The sequence below is a fragment of the Taurulus bubalis genome (genome assembly GCF_910589615.1).
Source record: "Taurulus bubalis genome assembly, chromosome: 8".
In the NCBI taxonomy this organism is placed as follows: Eukaryota; Metazoa; Chordata; class Actinopteri; order Perciformes; family Cottidae; genus Taurulus; species Taurulus bubalis.
Window position 1 is genome coordinate 24,388,911 of NC_136596.1, and position 26,265 is coordinate 24,415,175.

The 26,265-nt window shown below is 43.1% G+C and overlaps 2 protein-coding genes across 2 annotated transcripts in view; one reads left to right on the forward strand and one right to left on the reverse strand.

Annotated features, from left to right (window-relative positions):
- The window catches only part of LOC306740733 (nuclear factor 7, brain-like), a gene marked incomplete at its 5' end in the record, with an annotated part of 8,151 nt that extends 1,267 nt beyond the window's left edge, over positions 1-6,884 (reverse strand). Inside the window, 2 exons of the mRNA XM_079222963.1 lie at positions 1-255; positions 6,759-6,884. The exon at positions 1-255 is cut by the window's left edge and continues 1,267 nt beyond it. Of these exons, the coding sequence (XP_079079089.1) occupies positions 1-255; positions 6,759-6,884 (381 nt within the window). The remainder of the gene's footprint in view (positions 256-6,758) is intronic.
- Positions 6,885-17,731: 10,847 nt separating this feature from the next.
- Positions 17,732-26,265, forward strand: part of wdfy3 (WD repeat and FYVE domain containing 3) — a gene marked incomplete at its 5' end in the record, with an annotated part of 68,302 nt that continues 59,768 nt past the window's right edge. Inside the window, 5 exons of the mRNA XM_079222964.1 lie at positions 17,732-17,911; positions 20,008-20,131; positions 21,142-21,251; positions 25,106-25,345; positions 25,845-26,037. Of these exons, the coding sequence (XP_079079090.1) occupies positions 17,732-17,911; positions 20,008-20,131; positions 21,142-21,251; positions 25,106-25,345; positions 25,845-26,037 (847 nt within the window). The remainder of the gene's footprint in view (positions 17,912-20,007; positions 20,132-21,141; positions 21,252-25,105; positions 25,346-25,844; positions 26,038-26,265) is intronic.

The following is a 26,265-nucleotide window of genomic DNA, read 5'->3' on the forward strand; positions in this document are numbered from 1 at the left end:
ATTCTGTCTCTCAGCAAAGGAGTCAGCCAGTTCCTTCAGTGTTAAGTTCACTGCTGGTTCGTCCGTTGAGGACTTGGTTTTACAAACGGGACAGTTTTTGTTTTCAGCTTGTTTCCAGAATAGTTGCAGGCAGCTTGAACAGAAGCTGTGGTTGCAGCTCAGAGACACAGGATCTCTGAAAGTCTCTGAACAAATGTGGCAGTTCAGGTAACTTTCAACAAGACATTTTTTCTCAGCCCTTTTCTTTGATTTGTCCTTAAACAGCTAGACTCACTAAATCTGTCTTTAAATTACAGATTACAGTCGTAATTTATCGTAGAGATACTTCACCCTGTAATGGCGTCTTTCTGCTGCGTTCAGCAACGTAGAAAGAACACAGCTTTAAGTTTCACTTTCTATCTTTTATGTAAATAACTAACAGCTGACATTCCACTTTATTACCAGCAGATGATGCTATTCTTCTTTATTCGTAACATATACAAGTAAATAAAAGAACATGAAATATTACTTATCCATTGAAAACAAAATAAATGTTGATGAAAACCTATATGAAAAAAAAAGAAATAACTAGATAGAAATGTCAAATTGGTCAGTATTTAATTCCCTGGATTTGCCAAAATAAATGTTTTAATGTACTATATCACATTGAATCAAAATGCCTGCAACTAAATACAATATTGTGATAAAGGAAGTGGTTTGTTATATGTACATATATAAATAGAGTGTGTGTGTGTGTATATATATATATATATATATATATATATATATATATATATATATACATATATACACATATATACACTCTACACACTATGTTATATATATATATATATATATATATATATATATATATATATATATATATATATATATATATATATATATATGTATATATCAATAAAATATTATATATACATTATTTATTTATTTATTTGACAATATCTGTTTAAAATGAATATGTGTATACCTTGATGTGTTGGTGCTTAATAATTAAAATAGTAAGATTTACAAATATAAATAAATCAAAGACAAAAATAACACACTCAAATCTATTTTTTGTTAAAATAGCGTGTCTTCTTCCACTCCTCCGACAGATGTCAGGGCCGTCTTTCCGACGCGGCCTCGGCTGTGGCCGCGAGAGGAGGATGCTGTTTGGAGCAAAATCAGCGCTGGGACGAGCTCGGTTTTATTTGGATGTTGAGGTTGAGGAAAGATGGCTACCAGAAGGAAGGAGAGGAAGCAGTGACCACTCTCTGTTTTTGTGGGGGAGTACGGCACTGTTCGCGACATATGGATACGCGAGGAGTGCCACACGTAATTGACATATCGGGGGGTTATCGTCATCTTTGCAGCCGAAGGATTCTGCCGTTTACCGGTGAGTGAACGCCGGACGGTCTCTGGAGCGGCTAGCTTAGCTTAGCTTAGCATTACGGGTAAGCTAGCGCAGACAGGAATCGGCTCGCACCAACGGTCCGTTGTAAAATAAGCGTTGGAGCTAACGGTTAAAGCGAACGTTAGCGGCTCAGCGGCCGCGTCCAGGAATACCTCACGTTTCCAGTGTTTGATATTGAAACGACAGCATGTACTATTTTTATTATTTATATTATAGAAGGCCAACGTCGCCGTTTAGCTTGACAGTTTTGTTGTTCAGCGAGCTAACCAACACTCATGTTGTTAAAGCTCAAACGGTTTACTGTTTTTTGTTTTTTTTAATATCCAACCGGTGTCGTCACACTGTGGTGTTTCTGAGTAAAAGCTCACGAGGACGCAGACCCCCGTTAGAGAGGGGGGCACGGCTAACGTTAGTGGTGTCGGCTGTATTTCAACGGCTGGACGTTGACGTGATTTTAACGGGGCTGCTGCGACGTCACAACCGGCCAGTGCGAGCCGGTTGCCGGTCTGCTTGTGTCAAGGATGCCAGTGACTGGCATATTTTATAGCTCTTTACATCGGCCTCTTTTCGTGCCTGTGGGTCTCTGCTATGCAACTTAAAGCCCCCCCCCCCCCCCCCTTGTGTTTGTGTGTGTGTGTGTGTGTGGCCGCTGACCAGTGCATTGTTCCAGATTACATGGTCACCTAACTCCCCCAACAGCAGCTCAGAGTGGGGCTTAAATGTGTGGTGCATCTAATGCTGTCACAAACATGTGTCCTCTTGTGCCCCGACAGACAGACACAGATCACATGATAGAAATGTTGTTGTTGTTTTTAATTCTGCAGGTTTTGACATTGCAAGAAATGAGGCTGTGATCAGAGAAAGTTGCTGCGTAGATGACACATAGATAGATAGTTACCTTATTATTCCTGCAAGGGGACATTATTTCGCTACAGCAGCATTTATACATACAGGTAAGCAATAAAATATAGCACATGCACTATATATACATAAGGTTAAATTCAAATGAACTAACAAAGCAAACAAAACAATAGTGCAAAGACAGAGCCAAATATACAAACAACAGTGTAACTGCATGTGTCAAAGTAACTGATGTGATCCAAAAACAAGATCCAAAAAGGATATAGTGCACAGGGGCTTTTTCAGAAGACATGCAGTACTGGAAATGTGTGTTTTTCTACTTGAATTACCGACAAGTACGGAAATGGTTCATGCTTCTGTCATTTGTGCAATCCAGGCACTGTGGCCAGCGTGTACCTGCTTTCCCCACCTTGGTGGACAGGATCATGACTGAGATCTGTTTTTAAAACATTTGTTATGTTCAGTATCGGGTTGTTGTGATTGAATGTGATGCTCTGCTGCTACAACAATTACATACCTGTTTACTTTGACGATGCACACTAATTTACACCCTATCCTGTCACACTCGATAGCAGTCATGGATGTTACGTGCAACACAATTGTTTTTATCCTGTTTGTCTCACCCTTTTTAAAGGTTTACTCATCGGAACGACACCAAGCCCACTATTACACTGCTTTCCACACACAGACGCATCATTTGTACGGTAATTTCCTTCCAACAAGTAAAAAAGAAAGAAAGAAAGAGCTTCACCAAATTGGTATTTACTGCAGGGCTCCTGCATTGTAGGAACCTCATGCTGTTTTGTTCGTCCCAAAGAATTGAATTTAAAGGCTTTTATAGCAGACAAATGCAGGTGATTAAACCAGTCCAGTGACTGGACAAGCATATTATGTAAGAAATCATTTCTTAAATATTTAGCTTTATTATAGAGAAGTCTAGTGAGTAATTATTTTACAAAAATGGCAATTTCATGGCCATTAAACGTCACTTTGACGTCCTAATTAAAAGTTGCATTTCCAAATTGGAAATGAATTTCCCTAAGTCATTAGATTGCCCCGTTAATGTTGGTGGCTACTTATCTTAGTATCCAGAGGCTGAACTGGTACTTTTTATGGGTGAGAAAAAAAAAGCCACTGTGAAGATTACATTGTTAGTGATGGTGAAGTTGATGCAGTCACTTTATTTTCAGTGCATTTGGCCATATTCCCTAATAATGAGGCATGTCAACAGCAGCACCTCAGGGAAGAGCGAGCCGACTGAGAAATGAATGGAGCTCCAGTCAGACGGACCGGTCATCACTGAACGTCCTGATCTAATATAGAAACCTGATTAGTTAAAGTAGCTGTTTGACGTGTGGGATGCAGAAATTAGATTTCCTGTTTGCACACACGGCCAGGAGACTCTGATTTTATGTAATTTTCTTGAATACAGAAAGTGCAAAGTTGAGATATTAAGCTAATTAGGTGGCATTAATTCAGAAATACCGCTGAATTCAGGGAGTTGATTGACGAGATTGAATGTCTTTTGGGTTTGAACTGCGGGCAGGACTGGGAAAAAAAAGAAGCAATTTGAAGACGTCACATACGAAGCCCAAATTGTAGACTTTTCTACAAAACTTTTTTCTACAAAAAAAAAAGCTTTAATCAACACATACTAATGTATACAGACCAACCAGAGATTATATTTTTATCGATGCGTTTCCCTCTCTGCGGAGGGGCGGAACGCAACAATGTGGAATCTGTGCTTTGCGAGGCGCTCGGTATTGATCAAGTGTATCTACATCCGAATCGTGTAGATGATGCGGCTCAAGGCCAATGCTAATACCCCTCTCAATGCACTAATTGAGCTTTCTCAGGCCAAGTAAAATCCATCACATATACGGAGTGTGTGTGTGTGTGTGTGTGTGTGTGTGTGTGTGTGTGTGTGTGTGTGTGTATGTGTGTGTTTGACTTACTAAAGATGCCGTTTCACACACACCATACTTCAGTTTAGCAGTTGTTGTCGTCGTCCTTGAGACGAAGCAGCGTGCCGCCATGAACCAGGAGAGGATCATTCTTAATTAGCCCCCAGAGGAAAACCTGCACTTCACGAGAGCCTGCAGAGCACTGACATGTGTGTCTGTACACGCACATACTGTAGTGCTCACAAATACTACAGCATATACCAACCAACAAACAATGAATTGATCCTGTTAAAAAAAAAAAAAAGAAGTTGCTTGTTGTTATTCCTCTGTGCCATAGTGCTCCATTGTTGTCCTAAACAATTAAAAACACAGCAATGAGCCTCACTGTTGCTACTCCTTAATTACAATCAACATGGGCACTGTAGTTTATTCCCTAAATACAAACTAGATCATCAAACGTATAATAATCCGCCACTGAAAATAGTCCCCCACAAATTCTGGTCTCTTTAGAGATGGAAATATGTTTTAGGTTCGATCCCTGGCTCTCATGTTGATGTGTCCTTAGGCAACACACTTAACCCCAAATTAAGGGTGAGTGCTGCGCCAACGGGTGTGAATGTGTTTCATTTTGAGTGGTCAGAAGACTAGAAAAGCACTGTACAAATACTATTTAAAAATAAAATGGAATGAATTGTATAAATAAAAGGGAGTATCATTTGTTTCACCTATATCGTATACTAAAGCAGAGCAGCGGCTTATTTAACGCATGTTGTGACGGTCGTGGTGTTTTACTGTATGGCCTGAAGGAGAGACATTTCCCCTGCTCTGTTTATTGCTCGTGATTCTCAAGGACTTTGCTCCACTGGGCACTGGCTGGTAATAACTTTTTATAACGGTTGATGTTGTTAGTGTTGTTTTTTTCACTGTTCCCGTTTTAATGAATGGAACTAGTTGTGATGCCAAAGATGAGCAGCTGTCAAGTTGGCTTAATAAATGGCGCTTTGGGCAGAGAAGCGCTCAAATCCCATGCTAACTGTGGAGTGATTCAAGTGTCTGAGAACCCCTCGGGCTCTCGTAAACACAACCGGTTTCTCTGGCTGCGGCTAAGCTTCTGCCACTGCAGACCGTCTCCTTCCCCGCTGTGTACTCAACCTTGCCGCCGGTGGTTGCGTTGAGGAGGAGATTGTATAGCGGGCTTCATTCAGTAGGCTGGATGATCCTCATCTCCATATGGCCCGGTGTGCTCCTGCTGAAACCACTCTGCGGTGTCTTCCCATCCTGAACCCGGAAGACTGAGTGGTTCCTCTACAAGTCTCCAGGAGACGGTTTCTGAACTTGAAGTCGTCCTAATCGCAGCAATTTGAGTTTGGCATATTTGCTCTGTGGGGGTGCACGGAAAGATTATTTTCATCGTCAATTATTCTGACAATTAAGAGTGCACGACCTGGGTAATTACCAGCTTCTCATGGACAATGAGATAAACCAATTTTGTGTTGAAAAATAATACACCTGTTTCTGTACACCTGCGGGTAAGAAAGTAGTGAGCAATGATGGATGATTTAAAATTCCAGAGCTCTGACCCAGAAATCAAAGTGACATTATTATTGGTAATTCAACAAAAACAAACTCAACAAATCTTCCTATTTAGTTTTTCTTTTAGTAAAGTACATTCAAAAACTAGTTTTTTAAATTGCAATTGTGTTGTCGTCTTCTTCTCCTTCTTCTTCTGTCTTCGTGTTTATTGGCGGATCGCAGACCATCTTTAAAGGTGCATAAGGTCACCTATCGGAGTGTGTGGATGCTGCGTTTAAGTCAATAGAAGCAATTTGGCTTTGACATCTCTATTTATCGGCTATAATTTCATTATCATGAATATAAACTTCACATTATCGGCTAATATTGTATCGAACCCAATAAATACCGTGCATCCCTGACAATTATTATCCCGATTGGTCTGTTATACATCCGAAATGAGAGGAAAACATCCATTTCAATTTCCCAGAATCTTTAATTGGCTAATCTCGTCCAACCAACCAAAAGATATTAAATCTGTAATAAACAATCTTCTCATATTTGAGAAGCTGAAACCAGAGAGTGTTTTTTAGCCTCTTTGTCCAATTTTAATGGAAGCGATAAATCCAAATAGTTGCAGATGAATTTTCTGTTTAGTCATGAGATCCATCAATCGGGTATTTGTTTCAGCCCGAGTATGTTGTCTTTTAGAACATAGAGCTCAATGTGGTTGATTATATTATATAAATACATTATGAAACATTCTGAAATGTTTTTTAAATATCAGCACGTCCATCTTTTATAAAGAAGACGTTCATCCCATCCCCTACATGGGTCTGAAGGCATAAACATGCAAAGTTAATGTGAGTGGATGTAAACAATGATGCCTAAATCCCCATAAGATTAATTATTTGATGGAATTATGCCCCCTGTACACCCCCCCCCCCATTACTCCATACTCCACCTTCCCCTCCTCTTCCTCCTAAGCCCTGTGCACCCCACCCACCCGGTGTCAGGGGGGGATCAGCTGTGCCAGTCCCGGCAGGCCACACACACACACACACACACACACACACACACACACTCACACTCACACTCCCACAGTACGCCGCTGGCGAACAAAGCCCCTGGCACTGCCAATGAAGACGAGCCATGCCTCCGCTCTTCGCCTCTCCTCTCCTCTCGCCGCCGTGAGGGGGAAGGCATGACACCATTGTCGTCTTTGCCTTGTCAGAAAGACGGCGGTACACAGTGGAATATTCTTGTGTTTTTTTGGTGTGTGTGTTTTTTTGCGCTGCTGATGAGTTGAGATGCTGGCGGAGCGCAGAGAGAACGGCAGGTAGGGGAAAACCAAGAGCTGGGTGCTGAGCCTGTCTCCGTGGTGACCGGGGGTTTGTTTACTGTTATTGGGGAGGCTGACCTTGGTGGATCGAGTATAGAGCGTGTTTACCAGTTACCATCAGTGTTTGTGTGAGCGTCGCGTCACGGCATCGGTGACGGACCCCTTTACATGTACACTCCACGTTTGAGGCGGTTTGGTTCGGTTTGAAGCCATCGAGCTGTGAGGGATGCAAGAGTCGGAGCTATCGAGTCCTGAAAAATCTGAGATCTCTAGAGCCATCGTATGCTGGATGAATGGCTGTGATTTACATTTAACTTTACTGCGAGTGCAGTGGATGTTGACTTACTCATTTTTAGACCTCTGATTCTTTTTGTGTAAATCTTTCGGAGAGGGAAATATTTTAGACCAGAGAAGGGCTGCACAAGTAATCAAAATGATATTGAAGCCAATTGCAGTTTTCAAATCGCAAAATGTTGTTCAAGGCAAAGTGTGTGTCCAAATACCATTTTAAATTAATAAAAATTGGTTACATATTTCTGCAAAAATCGCACCATTTGACATTTGTAATTTTCATGGAAAGAATATCATAGATGATCATTCCCTCTTATATCGCCGATTATATTCAAATTACAATATCGGTCACAATACTCGGCATTAGATATGTTTTCAAAATTGTTCCACTCCACTTCAGAAAGTCACTGATTTTTAAGTTAACCCCTCTTTGATGAAAAAAAAAAAAGAAAAAAATGCATGATGTTAAGAAATTCTCCTTTTGAGTATCTTGAAAACTCTCATTTCAGATTATTTAAATGCCTCCATTACATTACAAACAACGGGGGGAAAAGACCTGTAAGAAGAAACGCTGAAACGCCTCTGATGAAACGGAAATGAACATTTCAAAGAAACATTTCACAGACCCTCTTCAGAAATAATGAAGAGAGCAAAATGGCGGAGAACAGCCTGGCCCACATTAGGCCACATTTTAACACCTTTTTCAAGGCGTCAAATTGGACACGAATCATTGTGAGTCTAAGGACAGACCTTCAGATTCTGTGAAAAGTTTTCAGAGGGGTTCTAGCTCCTACATACGGAGCAAGAATAAGCAATTATTTATTATTTATATTAAAGTAAATATGTAAAATGACTTTGTCGTTGGATTTGACAGAAAACGGTGCCTATTATATAATTTCTGGTTGTTATTGTAGTTGTTGACAGCCAGCAGTTTCCCACTTGTTGCAATGGATGTCGTTCAATGATATCACTACCATTGGCTGGGCGACGTTACGTTTTGTCCTCCAGTCACAGTAGCTGCTGCACCTCAACGTCCACCGTGCTGCAACATGTTTTATCTGCCAGAACAGCTGATGGCTCGTGACGAGGACTCCCTTGTTTACCGAAGGCCTGACTAGGTATCCAGCGAGGACGAGGCTGTCGGATCTGGCCCTGTCCGGACTTGTTCGGGCCTCGGATCACTTCCTGCCTTCCTGGCTCACCAGCTGTTGCTCAAAGACACACTTCAACAGTTTGAAGCTGCTTCTTTTTGTAGCTCGATCGCTCTCAATCCACGTTCTTTTCTCTCTACATCTCCTCGTGGTTCGTCAGCTAATGAAGAGCCGTTGTCAAAAAATGGCAGCCTTTGGCTGGAGGCTGGTGGGGAAAAAAAAGTGTTAAAAGCTAGTTTGCAGCGGAGCTCCCTGGCTTCCACCTACTCCTCCTCCGCCTCCCCCGTTAACTGTCAAGACGGGAGACATTGCTGTGATTACATCACTTCCTCCAGAGGAACAATCACACAAGCCTTTGGAAGAGCTCGGCTTTTCCAGGGCGCCGGTTGCCTTCATCTCCCTGGAGTTGAGCGCGAGCTCCGTGAGACGCTCATTGAAGCTGGCGTCCGCTTAAAGAGAGCGCTTTGAAAGAGAGCGGAGGGGCCCGGCTCCCCCGCGGCACAGGGGTGGACTCGTTTTCTTTGGTTTCGGCCAAGACGAGACGTGGGTTGATGCCGGTTCTTTTTTCAAGGCTGGATTTGGGATGACTATAGCGAAGCACGATCAGGGATGCACATAGGTGTTTCTGTCTAGGACTCTTAAAAGTAGAGGTGTAGAGTAGAGGTTCTCACGATTCGATTTCATTGATGATCAATTCTGGTTTCAGTATACAGGGTTGCTATTTTCCGGATCTACTCCGTTCCCATGTGCGCAATAAAGGTGGTGTGGCACGCTATGGCGTGAAAGTATAGTAAAGTGCGTACAAGATGAAGTTTCTATATATGGGAAAAGTCATCATATCTCAAATCTAGTATTTCCTCAATTCTCAGTGAAACAATTTTAAGTCGTGCAAAACTTCAAAACGCTGCCCTTATGCTGTTGCATAAATAAAAAATGGTCAGCTCGTTGCCTTTTTATTGCTCTTTTTACAAGGAAATTACACCCAAAATATCACCGTAAGACTGACATTTTGAGTGGTTGTTCAACAAATCCCGCGCATTCAGTTATCACGAGGCAGACGGCCGCGCCAGTGCTGCTTTTCTCTCACTATCAAATATTAATTAGTGGTTGTTTTCAGACTGATTTCAATTTTTTTTTGTAGAAAATAAATTGCTAAAAAAAGGGATTTCTGAGAATCTGTATTCTTACATGAATCCGTTTCCCCTCCCGAACCCCACTTTGCTTGAGAAGCATCATTAGCTTTAAGTTGACGATCACGTTGTATGATGATGGTGCTGTGGGGTTTCTAATCCTCATCAAAGCTGCTCTCTTAATCCTCCCAGGTATGTCAGTGAGGTATGCAGTGAGCAGTCTGCTGGCATCGCTCAACCGCTGGACACTAAAGGGGCAGAAAAACAAGTGGCGGTGCCAGCGAGGTGTAAACTCGTAAGCTTGTATTCCGACATTGAGGTGGAGACCACAGCCGTGCTCGGAGTCCCTCTGAACCGTTTCCGGCTTCCTTCGAGTACATCGTTTCTCTCTCAACGTAGGTTTGGACCGACAGATGAGGACTCACGATGTCTCCGAACGAAGCAAAGAAACCTGCTGCCAGAAGTGTGGGCGTCTCGTTGTTTTTCCTGGCTGTGTTTCGAGATCTGACATGAGAACGGCATCCTGTTCATTTAGAGACGCATCCCTTTTTAATCCGGATGTGTGTTTTTCATTGTACAGTTAATCACATCTGAGACCAATAGAGGTTGTCCAGCCGATACTGAGCATGTGTGCTACTTTATAGTGAAGGTTGCTTAAATGAGGCCAATCAACACCAAAATGTAGCTTTAGGTAAAGCTATGCTCCTCCCTGACGTATTGAAGTAAACAAGATGGTAAGTTATCCGCCCAAATTACATTTCCATGTCTCTTAGTTTCAGTTTCGACCCCGCAGAGCTCAGAGTGCTTTCTCCTCTCTCTCTTTCTTAATTCAATTCATTGTGCTTTATTGACATGAATGTTCCCAAAAAAAAGTATTTGTCTCCCTGTCTCCTCTGTTTGTCTCTCCCTCTCTGTCTCTCTCTTTCTTTCTTTTTTTCTCTCTCTCTGTATCTCTCTGTCTGTCTCTCTCTTTCTCTCTCTCACGGTCTGTCTCTCCCTATCTATCTCTCTGTTTGTCTCGCTCTCTCTTTCTCTCTGTGTGTGTGTGTCTCTCTCTCTCTCTCTCTGCTTACCAAATAGGCGGAGTGGGTTGTAAATCCCACATTTGTCCGCGCATCGCCGCCCTTCCTTTTGTTGATTTTCCAGCCTTATGCCGAGTCGCATGACATGTGTTTGCCCCAGTTTGCCGTCTCCGGGCCCCGCTGAGCTCCGGCTCTGACGTTGTCCGACTCGCTCTCGTCTCTGCATCAGTGACTCTCTGACACACGGCGCCCAGTACGGCTACAGAGCTGAAGTAAAGCCACGTTCCTGCCGTTTGAACGGTGTCCCAGCTTCACCAAACCTATTGTGAGGTTAAAAACAGCAGCGTTCTTTTTTCCATCGCAGTTCACGACCTGTGCTTCAACTTCCACCTGCTGTTCTTGCAGCAGGAGGAGATTTGTTCCTGGCATTTCAGGAGCTGGCTGGTCTCATCCAGCAGTCGTAGCTAAACCAACGAAAAACAATAATCCATAATTATTCAAAATGATTTCGTAATCGTAAACGAGAAAGTATTAAGACGGCAAAAGCACACAAAGGTCGAGGCGGACGGGTCTAATGCCGTGTTCACACCAAAACAGTTGCGAAATATTCGCGCGTCCAGATTACATGTTAAGTCAATGCACAGCCGCGTTCGGTTGCAAAAAAGCGGATTTTGAGTTGAGAAGCTCCGCCCGGCATCACCGCCGTTACTGAATCAAACTGCTAGTCCGCTGAAGGAGCGCTGGAAGCGGCTTCATTCAGACACTCGTCCTGGAGGAGTCGGCGCTGTGTGCGACTACGGATAATGTTATGAACCCAGACACGGGGCGGTTGATGTTCCGATGTGTGTGGGACTTCCTCAACAAGTATAAAGCAGAACTAGAGGTTATTTACCTGGTGGATGAAGGAAATAGTAAATGTTTTCAAGACACAGAGAGAGAGATAAGCCCCGCCCCCCTTCCCCAGCGATGGTTGCGAAAAAACGGATTAACCACAGAGCGAATTTTTCACCTGCGGCGCGATATAGGCGAAGTGGCGTTGCGAAAATTCGCAACTGTTTTGGTGTGAACACGGCATAACACAACGGGGAGCTGTCAGCCAGGAGAACCGCTGGTCGCTTTCTTAAGACATCGTAGAAACCGCCAGGAGCGCTCACTTTTAGTTTAATCGGTAGCTTATTTAGCAGAACTGTTGGCTTCTTTACAACCTGTCTGAACTTCTTTCTATTATTTGGGGGATTAAAGCGTTATCATAACAAATCATGAAAAAAATAAAAGATCCATAGTCCCCCCTCAACCCATGGAAGAGGTTTTCTTTTCATTCTTAAAGCAAACGATGTCATCAGTCAATCTGACTGAGCTTGATGACGTAGACCGAACTCATCGCTCCTCGTTAATGTCAGATGACGAAACAGTCGCCTCCCTCGCCCCTCTGCTGTTCCATCCCATAAGCGTGATGTTTTTATTCCAATGAAACAAGTCTAGAGGCAGCAAAGATGTATTATTAATGTTGCACAATAGAAAATAGTCAATGTATAACCCCGCAAATTACCCCAATGTCGTCCAGTTTAGAATCAGGATCTATTTTTAAGTTTCAGGGAGTGTTTCCCACTGACACAAGGGAAAAACACAACATAAACATGTAACTAACGCATTCCTGCTGTACTTTTTGGTTTCACAGTGAAACTCACTGCTTTAAACAATGACTCAGGAACCGGGCTGAGATATTTTTGAAACCGGCCTCAGACCAACCACTTCTGCTTTTGGACTCTCGATATCTTGACATCCAGCGGGATCTTTCTTCTCCTGGACTGGCAGCTTTTCAACACTCCCGTCTGTGTCTCAGCCCGAGTTTCTGTTCCAGCCAACAGCTGGAGGCTGGCCTCATTTTCTTCTTCTTCTTCTGCTGATGCTGCCGAGGCTGTTGCGTCTCAATCACCTCGTAACCCGATTGCTGGTGTGCAGCAGATCTGTGGCTTTCTCTGTGCTTTACTACCACCAGCGGCCCCGTGCATCCATCCGCTGGAGGGTCTGCGATAACGGCTTTGTAATTTGCAGCAGATTGTTATGTTCAGGACGAGAGCCAGTTGGCAGTTGTGAACTGCGTGTCGACGCAGAAAAGGGGAAGGATGTTAGACGTGCAGAGAGCTGATTCGGCTGCCGAGAAGAGCACCGAGAAGAGCACCGCTCATCACGCACCAAAATGGCAATAAACCTTTTGTAAACCTAACCTTAACAAGTCGCGCTAAGTATTAACAAGTGGTTCATATCTCAGGAGTCAGTTTTGTCTGAAAAAAAAGTCCTGCTTCTGTGAAAGACTGTTTCTGATTGAAAACTCTTATTTCAGAGTTTGCTTTGCAGGTCATTCAACAATTCTATGGTTTTTTCCTGTTGTTTTTGAGCACTTCAGTGGTCTTTCTACAAAAGCAAAACAACCAAATAAATATTTAACTGCATGCCGACACATCGGCGTCAGTAGCCATTGCAAACATCTGCCACCTGTCATCTCTTTACGCTCCGTCCCGCAATAATGTTGCATTTATTTTTCTTTCTGAATTAGTTGATCTCATCTCTCAACAGTGTAGTTAATAACACCTCCTGCTTCCTGTGGCTAAAGAGACTGACTTCCTCTTTTATAAATGAACTTCACTTTCGCTCCAGTAGTGTGTCACCAGTCACTATCTATATCTATTTATATATATATAAAGGAATGAGTATTTTTATCCTAGCCTTCAAACTTACACTTAAGGCATGATTAAAATCTATCTTTTACCTTTTCTTACAATGTATTTGTGGCTGCAAAAGTGGAATGTATGTATTAAGAAATCCTTACTGTGTGTAATCCAGATCAGTGAGGATGCAGCAATTTACAGTTTCTGCATCTAAAAGGCCCGTCAGTGAGAACAACCATCTCCCCCCACATCACCAAACTTTATCAGTGTCTGCAGCAGGCAGTGGTATAATGTCGTTGTTTGGGAAAGTATCTGAACGGAAGGACCTGCTCTCAGGCCTTATCTCAGACCGGCAGAGCTGGAGCGGAGTAAGAACTGAACTGTGGAGGCTGGATTGTAAATGTCAAACCCTGAGCCTCTCAGGTCTTGTCTCGTTTCATCTCCATCCATGTTCAAAAGCAAATTTCATCGGAAAAAATAACCACAAAGCCCAAAACATTGATGTGATAGAAGTGATTATGTAACTCGAAGCACAACTGTTACAAAGTGCAGTGCTACCAGGTGAAGAGTCTCTTGAGACCAGCGGATCGTCAAACTCCCGGATCAGCACAAAAGAAAAATAGGGAGCAAATATCACTTTTGGAGATTTCTGATCACGTTTCTTCACCGCTGATACTAATTGCCGATCATTGATGATACATATTGTTGTTGATTATAGCAGCTGGTCTATGAGGCTCCAGACTATCATTTTTTTCCGCCAATGTCCCAAAAATAATTTTGACCGTTGTGAAGTCTGTAAACCATCAGAATTTCTAAATATTATCCTTTCACTTTGTTATAGTCATCTATAATGTTTTTATTCCTTAATAATTGATTGGGTTTATTCAAATTTCTCATCAAAACTGCATTCAACGAGGTTACAAGAACGGAGCATGAACGTATCATAAATCGGTTGTTTACAGTTTAACTTTTAGAGATCGGCATGAATGATGTCCTGATCTCACATTTGACTAAACACAAATTGTGAACTTTTATTTCACACTGTGTTGGTCAACATGGAACTGTGTGATTATTGTGCGTGGAACCGCGAGTGCGGGGGAGATCTGTACGGACCGCAGATATCGACAGCGGTCTAAAAACATATGCACACCTGTCGTGGACAGGCACTTCAGATAAAAGGTACCGACCGGTGGCGTTTGAGTGTGAGTTCACGCAGAGGGCAGCCCTGCCGTGTGGGCAAAAATGAGTTTCAAAGCCTTGAGCCCGGAGTGATTTTGTCAGTGCCACAGATGCCGTGTTTCTGTAAATCACAAATAACACTCAGAAATGTCTTTGTAGCCGTCTGTCTCTGCCGTCATGCTTCCTCACACGCTCCGGCTGTCTTTTGTGACGGTCTTCAAAGGAGCGGGAGGGACGAGGCGAAACTAGACGGGTTTTTTTTGGAGATGCAGGGTCGCAAGGATGTCACGAAATGTAGTCGACAATAACAGTACCAGTGAAATTCCACGTTTCTTGTTACCCGATTTGATACCACGGTAAAAAACTGAAATAAAGGAATAAACAGTTAAACAGGCCTTAAGTCCCTCTTTAAAATCTGTTTTATATTGCTGTGAACTCACATCTCCTCATTCAAGATTCTCGCCAAAAACTACATTTTACGAGATCACATTTGAACACATCATGATAACGTTACAATTTGCCTTTGCATACATTTTTACTGAAAAGAGCTTGAACGCATCAAACTGAAACTCAATGCAACCTCTGCTAACGTGAACTAGCTCTCTGCCTGCAGAGTTTACTGCTTCCTTTTCCCGGGTTTTCATTCCGATCAGGCCGATCAAATACATTGATTTGATTGACTGCCATTGATTTGGAAGATCATGGTGCTAATTAGGAGTCATTTTTTGGGGACAAAGACACCGGAACAGAACGATTGCTGGATGAGAGGAAACGCACAGAGCCAACGGCAACGAGTAGCATCCTCTGTCACATTATTCTAAATAATCTGTTTGGCATTAAGTCAAGTCTGCAAACTGCTTTTAAACATCCATGAGCATCTCCAGCCCTTGTGCTATCGCTATAATGGAATCAGATCCACACACGGCCTACAGACAGATCCGCTCGCCAAGAGTGAATTATCCGGAGGAGCTCCGTCCCTGAGGGTGGCTGGTTTGAATCCAGATTTGTTTAGACTTCCCAGAAGTGCCTGAGGAGACGGGGGAATGAAAACCACTTTCTTCAGTCCTCAGTAGCCGCTTCTCGGGGGAAGCGGCAACAGTTAGCCTGACAGAAAAATAACTGCAAGCTAATAATCATAATCGATTCATTGTTGAAGTCATTTTTTCGCGCGAAAATGGCAGAACGTGCGGTTTTCAGCCTGTAAGTCTGTTTTTTTTTTAAGAACTGAAAATCTTTGTATTTTAGACTGACAGGACATTAAAGATCCCCTTGGACTTTGACGTTTACATTTTTCACTATTCTCTGACAATTTATAGACCAAATGATTCATTGATTAATCTAGAAATGATCAGAATCATTAAAAATTAAAATAATTATGAGTTGCAGCCCTACTTCTAAGGTGCCATTGGGCAAGAGTAGCGCTGACCCATGGTGGTTATACTGGCAATAAATGTGAAGCAGTCCGATACTTTCTGGTATCTGTGGATAGGTAGTGAATTAACATTTGGATGGCCTGCAGTCGAGGTCAAAGGTCAGTAGCATGAATGGGAATATACAGGAAGTATCATAAACGTCCTTCAGTGACCTCTGGTTCAAAACAAATTCACTCGCCATTTGGAACTCAGTGGGTATTCATTTTGAAGTCCTGTATGGTGCATTGTATTATTTAGTTATTAAATCATTTTAGGGCTCTGTCACCTTTTATTAGATAATAGTAGATTGTTAAACTGACAACACATTTAGTACAATTTTGAGCTTTTTGTTCACTGACACAAAAAACTAAAAATCGGTAAACACATGTATTATTTTTTCATATAGAGGGCGGGGCCTATTAAGTCAACGTCTGAAGAGCAAATAATTCACTGCGGAGTTAATTTCCTCCACTGGGAGAGGAGGGGCTGTCGTGACTCTTTACGGAGTGCCTCAGAGGACAGACTGTGTACTTCTACCTGCTGTGTGGATGACCTCACACTATGCAGTCATGTACAGCAGCTGCTGAATCTCCACCTTTTACAGTCTGAAGAGTCCAAGGCTCTTTTCCCGTCTGTAATGTAAATCGTTCCCAGAAGTTCATGTGGGTGAAATAAATTACATTTTTGTATTATTTTTCCTCCCTCAACCACCTCTCTTGTCAGTGTTCCCTTGAGTAAGGTATGCTGTTTCAGTGCAGTTGTATTTGAGATTGGTTGCACCGTACCTGGCTGTTTTTTATTCTTTTTTTTCTGTGTTGTGTATCGGCTCTGCTGTTCTGTGAAGTCTCCTAGCAACCAGCTTAAAGAAAGTCTAGGGAGAATTAGCTGCGTGGAAATAATGGCTAAATATACATCAACCGTGCTGCAAAGAAAAGAGCAAATGAATGCAGTCGGGAGTAAATTGCATTAAGCGGCCCGGTAACCTGAGTGCGGGACATCCGGAGTCTGTCCTCTGTTGACACTTTAGCTTTCTTAGCTGGTCAGAGATATGGTCGCCATTTTTAGTCGACTCATATTTTGAGTAATGCTTGAGTAAACAAAATGATTCACGAGCGTTTTGGCTCTTACTCAAAAGTATTGAGGTTTGATCGTCAACTTGTTTTTTTTGTAGCAGCTTCTATACAACTGACCGGGAGACGGTTTACATCGAGGCCGTGGTGGTTCAAAAGAAGTCAGAATTAAGTTTACTATTGCTAAATGCAATCAGCTGTGTGTGTGTGTGTGTGTGTGTGTGTGTGTGTGTTTTATGTGGTATTCTAAGAGCTGCGGCCTGTTTGTAATTAAGTTTGTTGAAGTCAAATGATGTCTCCCAGAAGACATCTCTGTGATTTCTGGCTACTTGCAAGGTGTCTACATTGTTATTATCTTTTATATTATTCAATGCTTTTAATTCTTGATCACGCTCACAAAGCAAATTTAACCAACAGTGAAGTAGGAGTGGGTGTCTCATTTTTAATTACTTTTTTTTTCTTCTCCAATCTAATATGCTCTGTACAAGAATAGTGCTGATGCGATGCCTCGGTTTCGGTACAGATGCAATTTAAAAATATAAGAAATATGGAAAGTATTGAACAAAAAAACTTTTGTTGTCTAAAGACAAGACGCTGTACAGTAACTTCAGCTAATTAATACACTGTTTATAATTGGCTAAACAATGATTAATTTACTTAATGGCACCAAAGGAGGCCTAAAGATTTGTCCTCGGCCCCAACAGGGCTGTTCTCAAGCGTTGAGTTGCTTCAAACGTCTCTAACCACCTCTCTTCCATCCGCAGGGCTGCCTTTGCCCTGACGAAGCCGCTCAAGATGAACATGGTGAAGAGGATCATGGGCCGGCCGAGGCAGGAGGAGTGCAGCCCCCAGGACAACGCGCTGGGCCTGATGCACCTGCGGCGCCTCTTCTCCGAGCTGTGCCACCCTCCTCGCCACATGACCCAGAAGGAGCAGGAGGAGAAGCTCTACATGATGCTCCCCGTGTTTAACAGGGTGAGTCAAGAGATACTCCCAATGGCTTGATATGAACTCAACAAATGAGATTTCACCTTGGGTCTGTGTTTGGAATTGAAATCCTGTGGTTGACAGATCATTTCCTTTGCACAGATTCTGTTTCAGCAGCCTGCAGCTGAATCTGTTGGAAATGAGCCTGTTGACTTGTTTACTTGTAGACTTGTGTTGACTTTATGGCTTAAAGAGATGTTTTGAAGTGTGGTTGTCTGAGGTTCTTCTCCAGACTCGGTGTTTTATTTCTACAGTAGATGGAGTTTTGGAGAAACGGACCAGAGAACCAGCACGGGAGCATTTTAGACGCCCCAAAATATAAATATCAGTTTAGATTTACGCTATATTTTCACAGACCTTTATTCGAACTGAAGCCAATATTTGTGCTCTATTCAAAGCCACAGGACTCTGTTGACAAGAAAATAGTCATTGAACATCGCAGGAGTTGCTGCCTGCAGTTAGTTAGTTTGGTGTTAATGTATGACTTTGGTGTTTTGAAAGGGATAGTTTGGATTTACCAAAATCACACAATAACCCAAGCGGCAAAGCAAAGCAGTGGAAATATTCTCAATATAGTTTAAACCTAAACTGATACATTCAGGTTTTTAAAATACAAAAATAAACTCCATCGACTGTAGTAATAATACACTGACTATATATAAGTACCTCATACAACCACACCTGAAAACATCCAACTATACCTTTAATTTCAGCTAACGGATGCATGTTTTCAGTCTAGCTTTGGGTCACACTCTATATATTTACTCTATCTGCCAAAATAATGTTTTTGGAAACAGTGAAAATGGTTCTTAATGATGTCTCTATTGATTGACTCATTAATTATAGATTGTCACTTTAAAACTAAAATGCATAAACAGCTAAAGCGCTATGGTATACAAGGGACTAGGAATAGGCGTAGATTAAAAAAGGGTGCGTGTGTTTGTCCACAAAACAGAGGCTGCAGCACTCAGTGGAATGGTTTTTAATTTTGCAGACCATCTTTATTTTGCTTTAATGGAGGAGCAGGCCTCTTTGTTTCCTCGCTGCAGACAGCCCTGCTGAGTGTTCTCATCAGACTGGAGAGCCTCACTAAGGGTCTCTTGACTTGTCAGCTAATTACCCGGCGCTGGCTGTGATTCACTCACCGATGGCGTAATTCATGTCAGAATTCGGGAGTCCCGGTGCGGCGGGACGCCAGCCTCCGGGCCTACTTTCGTGTCGGCTTTGCCGGATAAATAAATCCACGATGAATCGTTTTGGAATGGCGTGTAGTTCATCTTCGGCTCGTGCTGCAGTTCGCTCTGTGGTTGTGGAATTAGGGTTTGCCTGGGAAAAAAAATCCCATGGAGATGTAAACTAGCATAACTCCTCGTTGACTGTTCGATTAAAGCTTTCCCTTCGCTAAGCCCCGCCCCCGGAACACTGTCTGTGCCAATCGTAGCGCAGAATGGACAGCGCTGCGACCACCAGGGTTCGACCAACCAACCGTTGGCTCTGCTCCATGGAGACGCGTGCAAATTATTTTTGGATCTTCTTCCATCTTTAAGGCTGTTTTAGTGGATTTGGAGCTGGTCATAGTTAAAGGTTGTGTCATGATGATGCTCATTACACAGAGAGGTTGTGAAGCAGATATAGGTTTGAATGTCCCATGCTCTCTACTGAAGGTATACTGAATGTATTTAATGATTATCACAGTGAATGAAGACATTTCCTTAATCGTCTTCGATCTCAAGGTGACCTGAGGGTTTCCATCTTTATCGTTTTAACCTGTTTTTAAACTGGTCTGACATTCTGGTTATATCCTTCAAACCTATATTGTAGACCTTTTATGTCTCTGAAATCCTCTAAATAAGAGGTGTGTGTGCAGTTAGTGACAATATGAGCTCCACAGACTGATGGAGAGCTTAGCAAAGGGTCAATTTAGTTTACATTGTTGTTTCTCTGGATTAAAGAAACAGAAAAATGTCTCTCTGGCAGATTTAGAGAAATAACATCTCTTCTTTTTATTCCAGGGCGACACGTATTACTTTCATTTATTTGTATTTTGCTTTCTTAATTAACCAAAGCTGATCTGTCTGCTTCAGGTGTTTGGCAACGCTCCACCCAGCACCATGACGGAGAAGTTCTCCGACCTGCTGCAGTTCACCACCCAGGTGTCCCGGCTCATGGTGACCGAGATCAGACGAAGAGCCTCCAACAAATCCACAGGTGAGCCCTCTGACACGCAGATTTATAACACTAAAGATGAAGTAGGAAGTTCTTGGAAACCTCAATTTATCATTCCTTTGACATCTCCCATAGTCGCTGTGCTTGGTCACAATGATGATCCACTTGCTGTAAGGCTGCATTCAGTATATATTTAGAAGGAAAGACATTCTATGTGGCGTTCAGGAGGATCTTGTGCGGAAACAGTGTGAGTTTAATCTGACTTCATTACAGGTGAGCCAGCAGCAGCAGCATCTCCTCAAAGCTTTGACAGTAGCAGCAGCTCTGACCCACAGGAAAGACCTTACGTAGACGAAGAGACCATCACACACTGGCATGCTCTGATCTCTCTCTCTCTCTCTCTCTCTCGTGTCTCCGTCTGAACATGTGATTTGTTGTTTTCAAGCAGGGAGACGCTATGATTTGTTTTTTTCCCAGCACCACGGCCTAAAAACACGCACACGCACACGCACGCACGCACGCACGCACGCACACACACACACACACACACACACACACACACACACACACACTCTCTCTGGACTGACGTTACAGTGCTCTGTCATCCTTTTAAAAACACAAACAAGGGCCACCACCGAGCAACTTTCACGCGAGCGAACGCTTTTTCTCCTCCGTCAGATTCACCAGACGTGTGGAATCTACGTCTCCAATGTATCTGCAAACGGTGGATTCCTTCTCCTCCGTCCCTGTGCATAAAACGGGAGAATACAGACGTTATATAATCTGGAATTCACACATCGCATTACGACGAGCGCTAATAACGAGCGCTAATAACGAGCACTGATAACATCTTCATGTGTACCATCTCCCCCCACCCCCCCTCCTCACCTGCAGAAGTGGGTTGTAGACGAGACGCATGTCACATCCACCGAGATGATTTATTCGTTGCATAACCAATCATTGTTCAAGCAGCCCATCTGCCCGCCACAATGAGCTGTCACTTTCCATCTCGTTAACTGCGTCTTCATATGTGTGTGTGTTTGCCTTTCCAGAGGCAGCCAGTCGAGCCATAGTCCAGTTCCTGGAGGTGAACCAGAGCGAGGAGGCGAGTCGTGGCTGGATGCTTCTGACCACCATCAACCTGCTGGCCTCCTCCGGACAGGTTGGTAGAAAAGCGCCACACTCATTTGCAACACTGTGTTCTTTTTGATGGGCTCTGTATCTATGTCGGCGGGTTTCTGTGCGATTGATGTCACATTTCTGTGTTTGTGCCCCTCATACATGTGAGTGGAGATGAAATCCGAGGAAGAAAAAACTGAAAAAAAACAGGTTCCTCAGCATTCTGTCTCTCTTTGCCCTATTTGCATTTCCCCCTCTTTGATCTCCCAGCAGAAAATAGCATCAGCCCCTTTAAGAGCCGGTTTCTCGGCTCTTGAACACAAGTACAAATTCCCACCTGACCCCAGGTTGTTCTCCCCAAACAGTCGTTTTATTTAATCTGCTTCAGCGTGCCACATGAAGAGGAGTTGTTCCGATACTGATACCAGGACCAGAAACGAGTAACAAGTCTACGCACCGATTTGCGCTACGCAAGAACAATGACAACACGTGTCACTAGTACTGCACATGTGCAAACTGGTACTTCACACCTGGAGTAAAACACTCTCTTTACACACTTATATTGCTACCATGATGTGTTCAAAGGAAAACTTGTTAAATATAGTTATTTTTTTACTGTAATATAAAATACATGTTTCAGAGGGAAACCTGTTTTAGTTTTTTAGCTTTTAACCCGCTGGTATCGCGTTGGTACTCGGTAGTGGCCGATTCGTAAGTTGAGGTATTAATTATAGAACCGGTATTGGGAAGGAGAAAGTGGTGCCTGAGGGTGCATGCAATGAGATTAGGTCCAAAAGTTTTTTCCTTTGCATGTTGAGCCGTGCAGGTCAGCACGCAGCACAACTACACACATAACTTCAGAATCATAACACGGCAGCTTGTCGGGTTCCTGGTTTAAAGGTTAGACATGTGACACTCTGTGCCTTTCGCACCGCGGCCAGCAGACATCTTTTGAACTTCTGGGCCTGCATTCCTCTGGAGGTCTTAAAGGGGAGCATTGCTGCCAGCTGGCCGGCAGGCTGCTCTCCCCGCTCCGCTGCACTCCAGAAATCTTGTTTGCTGAGTCCGACACTTCCCCTCTCCGTCTGCACACATGCTTTAAAACCCACATAAATCCACTCTGCTGTTCCTATTTTTGTCAAAAACACTTGTACGCAAGCACGGCTATGTACACGTCGCCTTTTCAGAGAACATTTGTGTTTGGGGGTAATTTGGGACATCGAGAGAAAGGTGAGCTATCGTAGTTGATACTATTTTGTTTCTGCTGCACTGTTGTCTTCAACTGTTGGTGGTTGAAGTACTTTCTGTGCACGCAGCAGTTTAAAAGTACGCACAATCTTTTACACATGCAGAAAAAGCCAAAAATCTCTACTGTAAAAAAAATAAAGGTTTATTTTTCCTCTTTGTGCTCTCGCCCGGTCTGAAGCAGTCTCACTCGTCACTCTGAGTTTCAGCTTTAGAGTTCAGTCAGCCTCGGACATTTTAGTTGGTTGCAGGATCCCGCCTGTTCTCAGTGAAGCCAGTTTGACTGTATTGCAATTCATGGTTGGAGAGATACCCCTTTTTATTTAATTTGTTTACACCTTTCCAGTGTTTTCTGGAGCTCCTGGGTTTTACGTGCTTTTTATTTTGAAGCAACCTTGATTGTATTAATGAAACGAGGCACCCTTCATTTTATTGCAGCAATGCTCAGACGCTCCAGTCATTAAAACAAAACGAACATATCATACACATAAAAACACAGCTCGTTATCATCATTTTTAAACTCAGTGTTCAGTGTTTGGTGCCATCTGGGCTGCTTCCATAAATATCGCAGATGATTGAAGATAGAAGATATGGAACCGCTTCGTTTTTCTCATTTGTGTCCAGTCTGGTTGTTGCTCTCCATCCTTAATTCGAGCAAAACGCAATTATACTTGTGTTTCTGCACTACGTTACCCAGAGGTCACATGTCAAGAAAGCAATTTAGTTTGTACCGAGGTGAACTTCTTCAGCCCCTTTTCAACACCGGGGACTTTAACCAGAGATGAGGAACCTTTTGAAGGACCCGATGCGTTTTGACCCCAGGGACCAGGTCCTAAATACACTTCTAATAAGGCCCTGGAAGGGGAATAGTACTTTTTGAAAGTACAAGAACTTTTAGGGGTGGAGTCGGCAGGGATGACTGTCGGCGATTGGTCTACTGGTGCACCCTTTCATTCATAAAACAAGGTTAAAGATATAGGCCCATATAGGACATTTATCTTTTTGTAACAAAAGCAAGTAAAATTGGGCTTAGCTGTCGGCTTCCCGACAAATAAATAACCATCGAAACACTTAACAGATTATTTACTGAAGAGGATGACTCTTCGTTTCATTTTTCTCCTCAGCATTTCATTCATTACATCCAACATACATTTAATGAATACATTTATTTTCAACCTTTCTTTTGTTGTTTTTAATTACCCGTGACCACCAGCAACCTTCGTCCGCACGTCACGCTGCTTTTTCATTCGCCAGTGGACTAATTTACCTGATCGTCACCCGTCTTTAGACCTCTATGGAAACGCAGACAACAGTTGGCTGAAGGAACCTTTTCCTAAAACGTCTTGGTCGGATGCGGCTTTAGATCTTCTGTTGACGTTTCTTTAGGCAGCGCTGTTTCTGCCTGCTAGTTTATTTCTTGAAATGGAAACTAAATTCAGCAACAGCTGCCATAAATAGATGGGTCGTTGGATCACTTCTTGTGTGCGCACGAGCATCCGATTGAGTAAGTCAACCACAGCTGGTATTAACCATCATTTTTCTGTTGCTGGGAAAACTCCCAACCTGCTTCTGTGTGGTTTGGCTACGCGGCTGCATTAACAGACCGGAAACAGAACGAGCTGGGATTAATGGATCTGTGTTCCTTTCCTCTGGTGTCTCAGCCCGTAAAACAAAGGACCCCTCTGGCAGCTGGCCTCCAGTAAACCTGACGTCAGGCCCCCATCTTCTCTCTCTCACCTCCCGCTGATTAAAATATTATTGTATGTAGCGGAGTCGCTCTACTTCAACACACCGGCTTCTTCTCTTATTCCCAGTGTGACGCTTCCTCTTTCTTCATCTCATTCCTTCCCTTACTCTCTAACACACACACACACACACACACACACAGTAAAATGTCTCTTCCTCTCTGTTTTTTCTATCTAACTGATTGCTCCCAGTAACCTTGACCTTAAAGCTGCAGTCACAGTCTTTAAACACACACACACACTGACACACACTGGACCGCACAGGTTCATCCTCCATTACAGTGACTCAGTTAAGACTCTGTAGAGCTGTTTCCACACTCGATGCCTCGCTCTTATTCCTCTCTCCCTCCCCCACTCCTTCTCTCCATCGATCAGCTGATGGACCGTGTGTGTGTGTGTGTGTGTGTGTGTGTGTCTCTTTATTGTCATTTATGAGAGCGCCTGCGTGGAAGTGAAAGAAGGAACGAGGTAATTTGTCAGTGTGTGCGTGTGTGTAGGAGGCAGCGTTTGATTATCTGAATCATTCGCCTCAGTGAGCACGAACCCCATTGCCTTCTCCAGTCATTTTCCTACACACACACACACACACACAGCCCTCGCAGCTACTCCTGTCGTTTTCATCCTCAGAGAAACAAAACCATGAATCATAACGCAACAACAAAAAAATACCCATTTACCAAACTTGAGCTGAAAACTGAAGCGTTTTCAGTGGACGTTGTTCTGCTGTTAAAGCTTGATCATGTTTTTATAGAATGTCCATTTAAATCATGATGCATGCGCTTTGTTCCGTCGAGCAGATGGTTTATTAATTGTAGTATTCCAAGTATTTTTTGTAGGTTTTTCTGAGTGCTTACATGAAATGGAATTCTTATTTATAATTTCCAATCTTTCATCTCCCCCTTTCCAGAAAACGGTGGACTGCATGACGACCATGTCTGTGCCCTCCACGCTGGTCAAATGCCTGTACCTGTTCTTCGACCTGCCTCACATGGCCGAGGCTCCGGCCGCCCCAACCCCGCAGCCACTGCCACCCCCGCCCCCGCCGCCGCCTCCCAACGGCCAGGAGAAGACAGCAGGCCAGGGCCACACGCAGCAGGAGCTGCCGCTGGCCGACCGCAGGGTGCTGCTCCAGAAAGTCTTCGTCCAGGTAGAAGGACAACACAGTTTACAGCTGGTTCATTGAGATCCACAGGATGTTCTATTCATGTGTCCACTGCCAACGCCGCAAGTTAGCTTTGTCTTTAAAGAGTGTACACAGAGAATAATTAATTTATTTACATAATGTAAGGTAAGGATGTAAACAAATTGATTTTTATATATTTTTTTTTTTCATTGAAACAAAAGAAAACAAAACCAGAATAACCATTATTGTATTGTTTACAGTACAGTATTGTTTGGTCATGTTTAAGAAGTCCCAAATTAGCACAAACATTGTGGAAAAGTATGGAATAGATTTTTTTAATTTATTTTTAATGACCCATAAACCCATATTTTACTAAATGTGTTACATATTTGAGAAAAAGGAAATCATTAGTTGTTGATTCAGCAGAATCTTATGTCTCGTAAAGCGCATGTGGAGAATCGGTACAGATTATTAGAGGGTTATTGATTTAGTTTGAGACTTCCACTCCTTTCCACGCCTTCAGATCCTGGTGAAGCTCTGCACCTTTGTGTCTCCGGCGGAGGAGCTGGCCCAAAAGGACGACCTCCAGCTGCTATTCAGCGCCATCACGTCCTGGTGCCCGCCCCACAACCTGCCCTGGAGGAGGAGCGCGGGGGAGGTGCTCACCACCATCTCCCGGCACGGCCTCAGCGTCAACGTGGTCAAGTACATACACGGTAAATACAAAGGTTTGACAAATGGTTAAAGAGAATTAGACTATTAATTAAAGGTGTTGCACTAGTTCACAATAGGAAGAACACAATGATTTTTGTCACTAAAGTAATGAGAAAAATCTGCTATTATTATCAATTTATTTCAAGCGTCAAGACAAAATTCTAAAAAGCTGTCTGTTAACTCACGGCTTTACAGGATGTACTCAGAGGATATACAAAAAAGCTTTTACC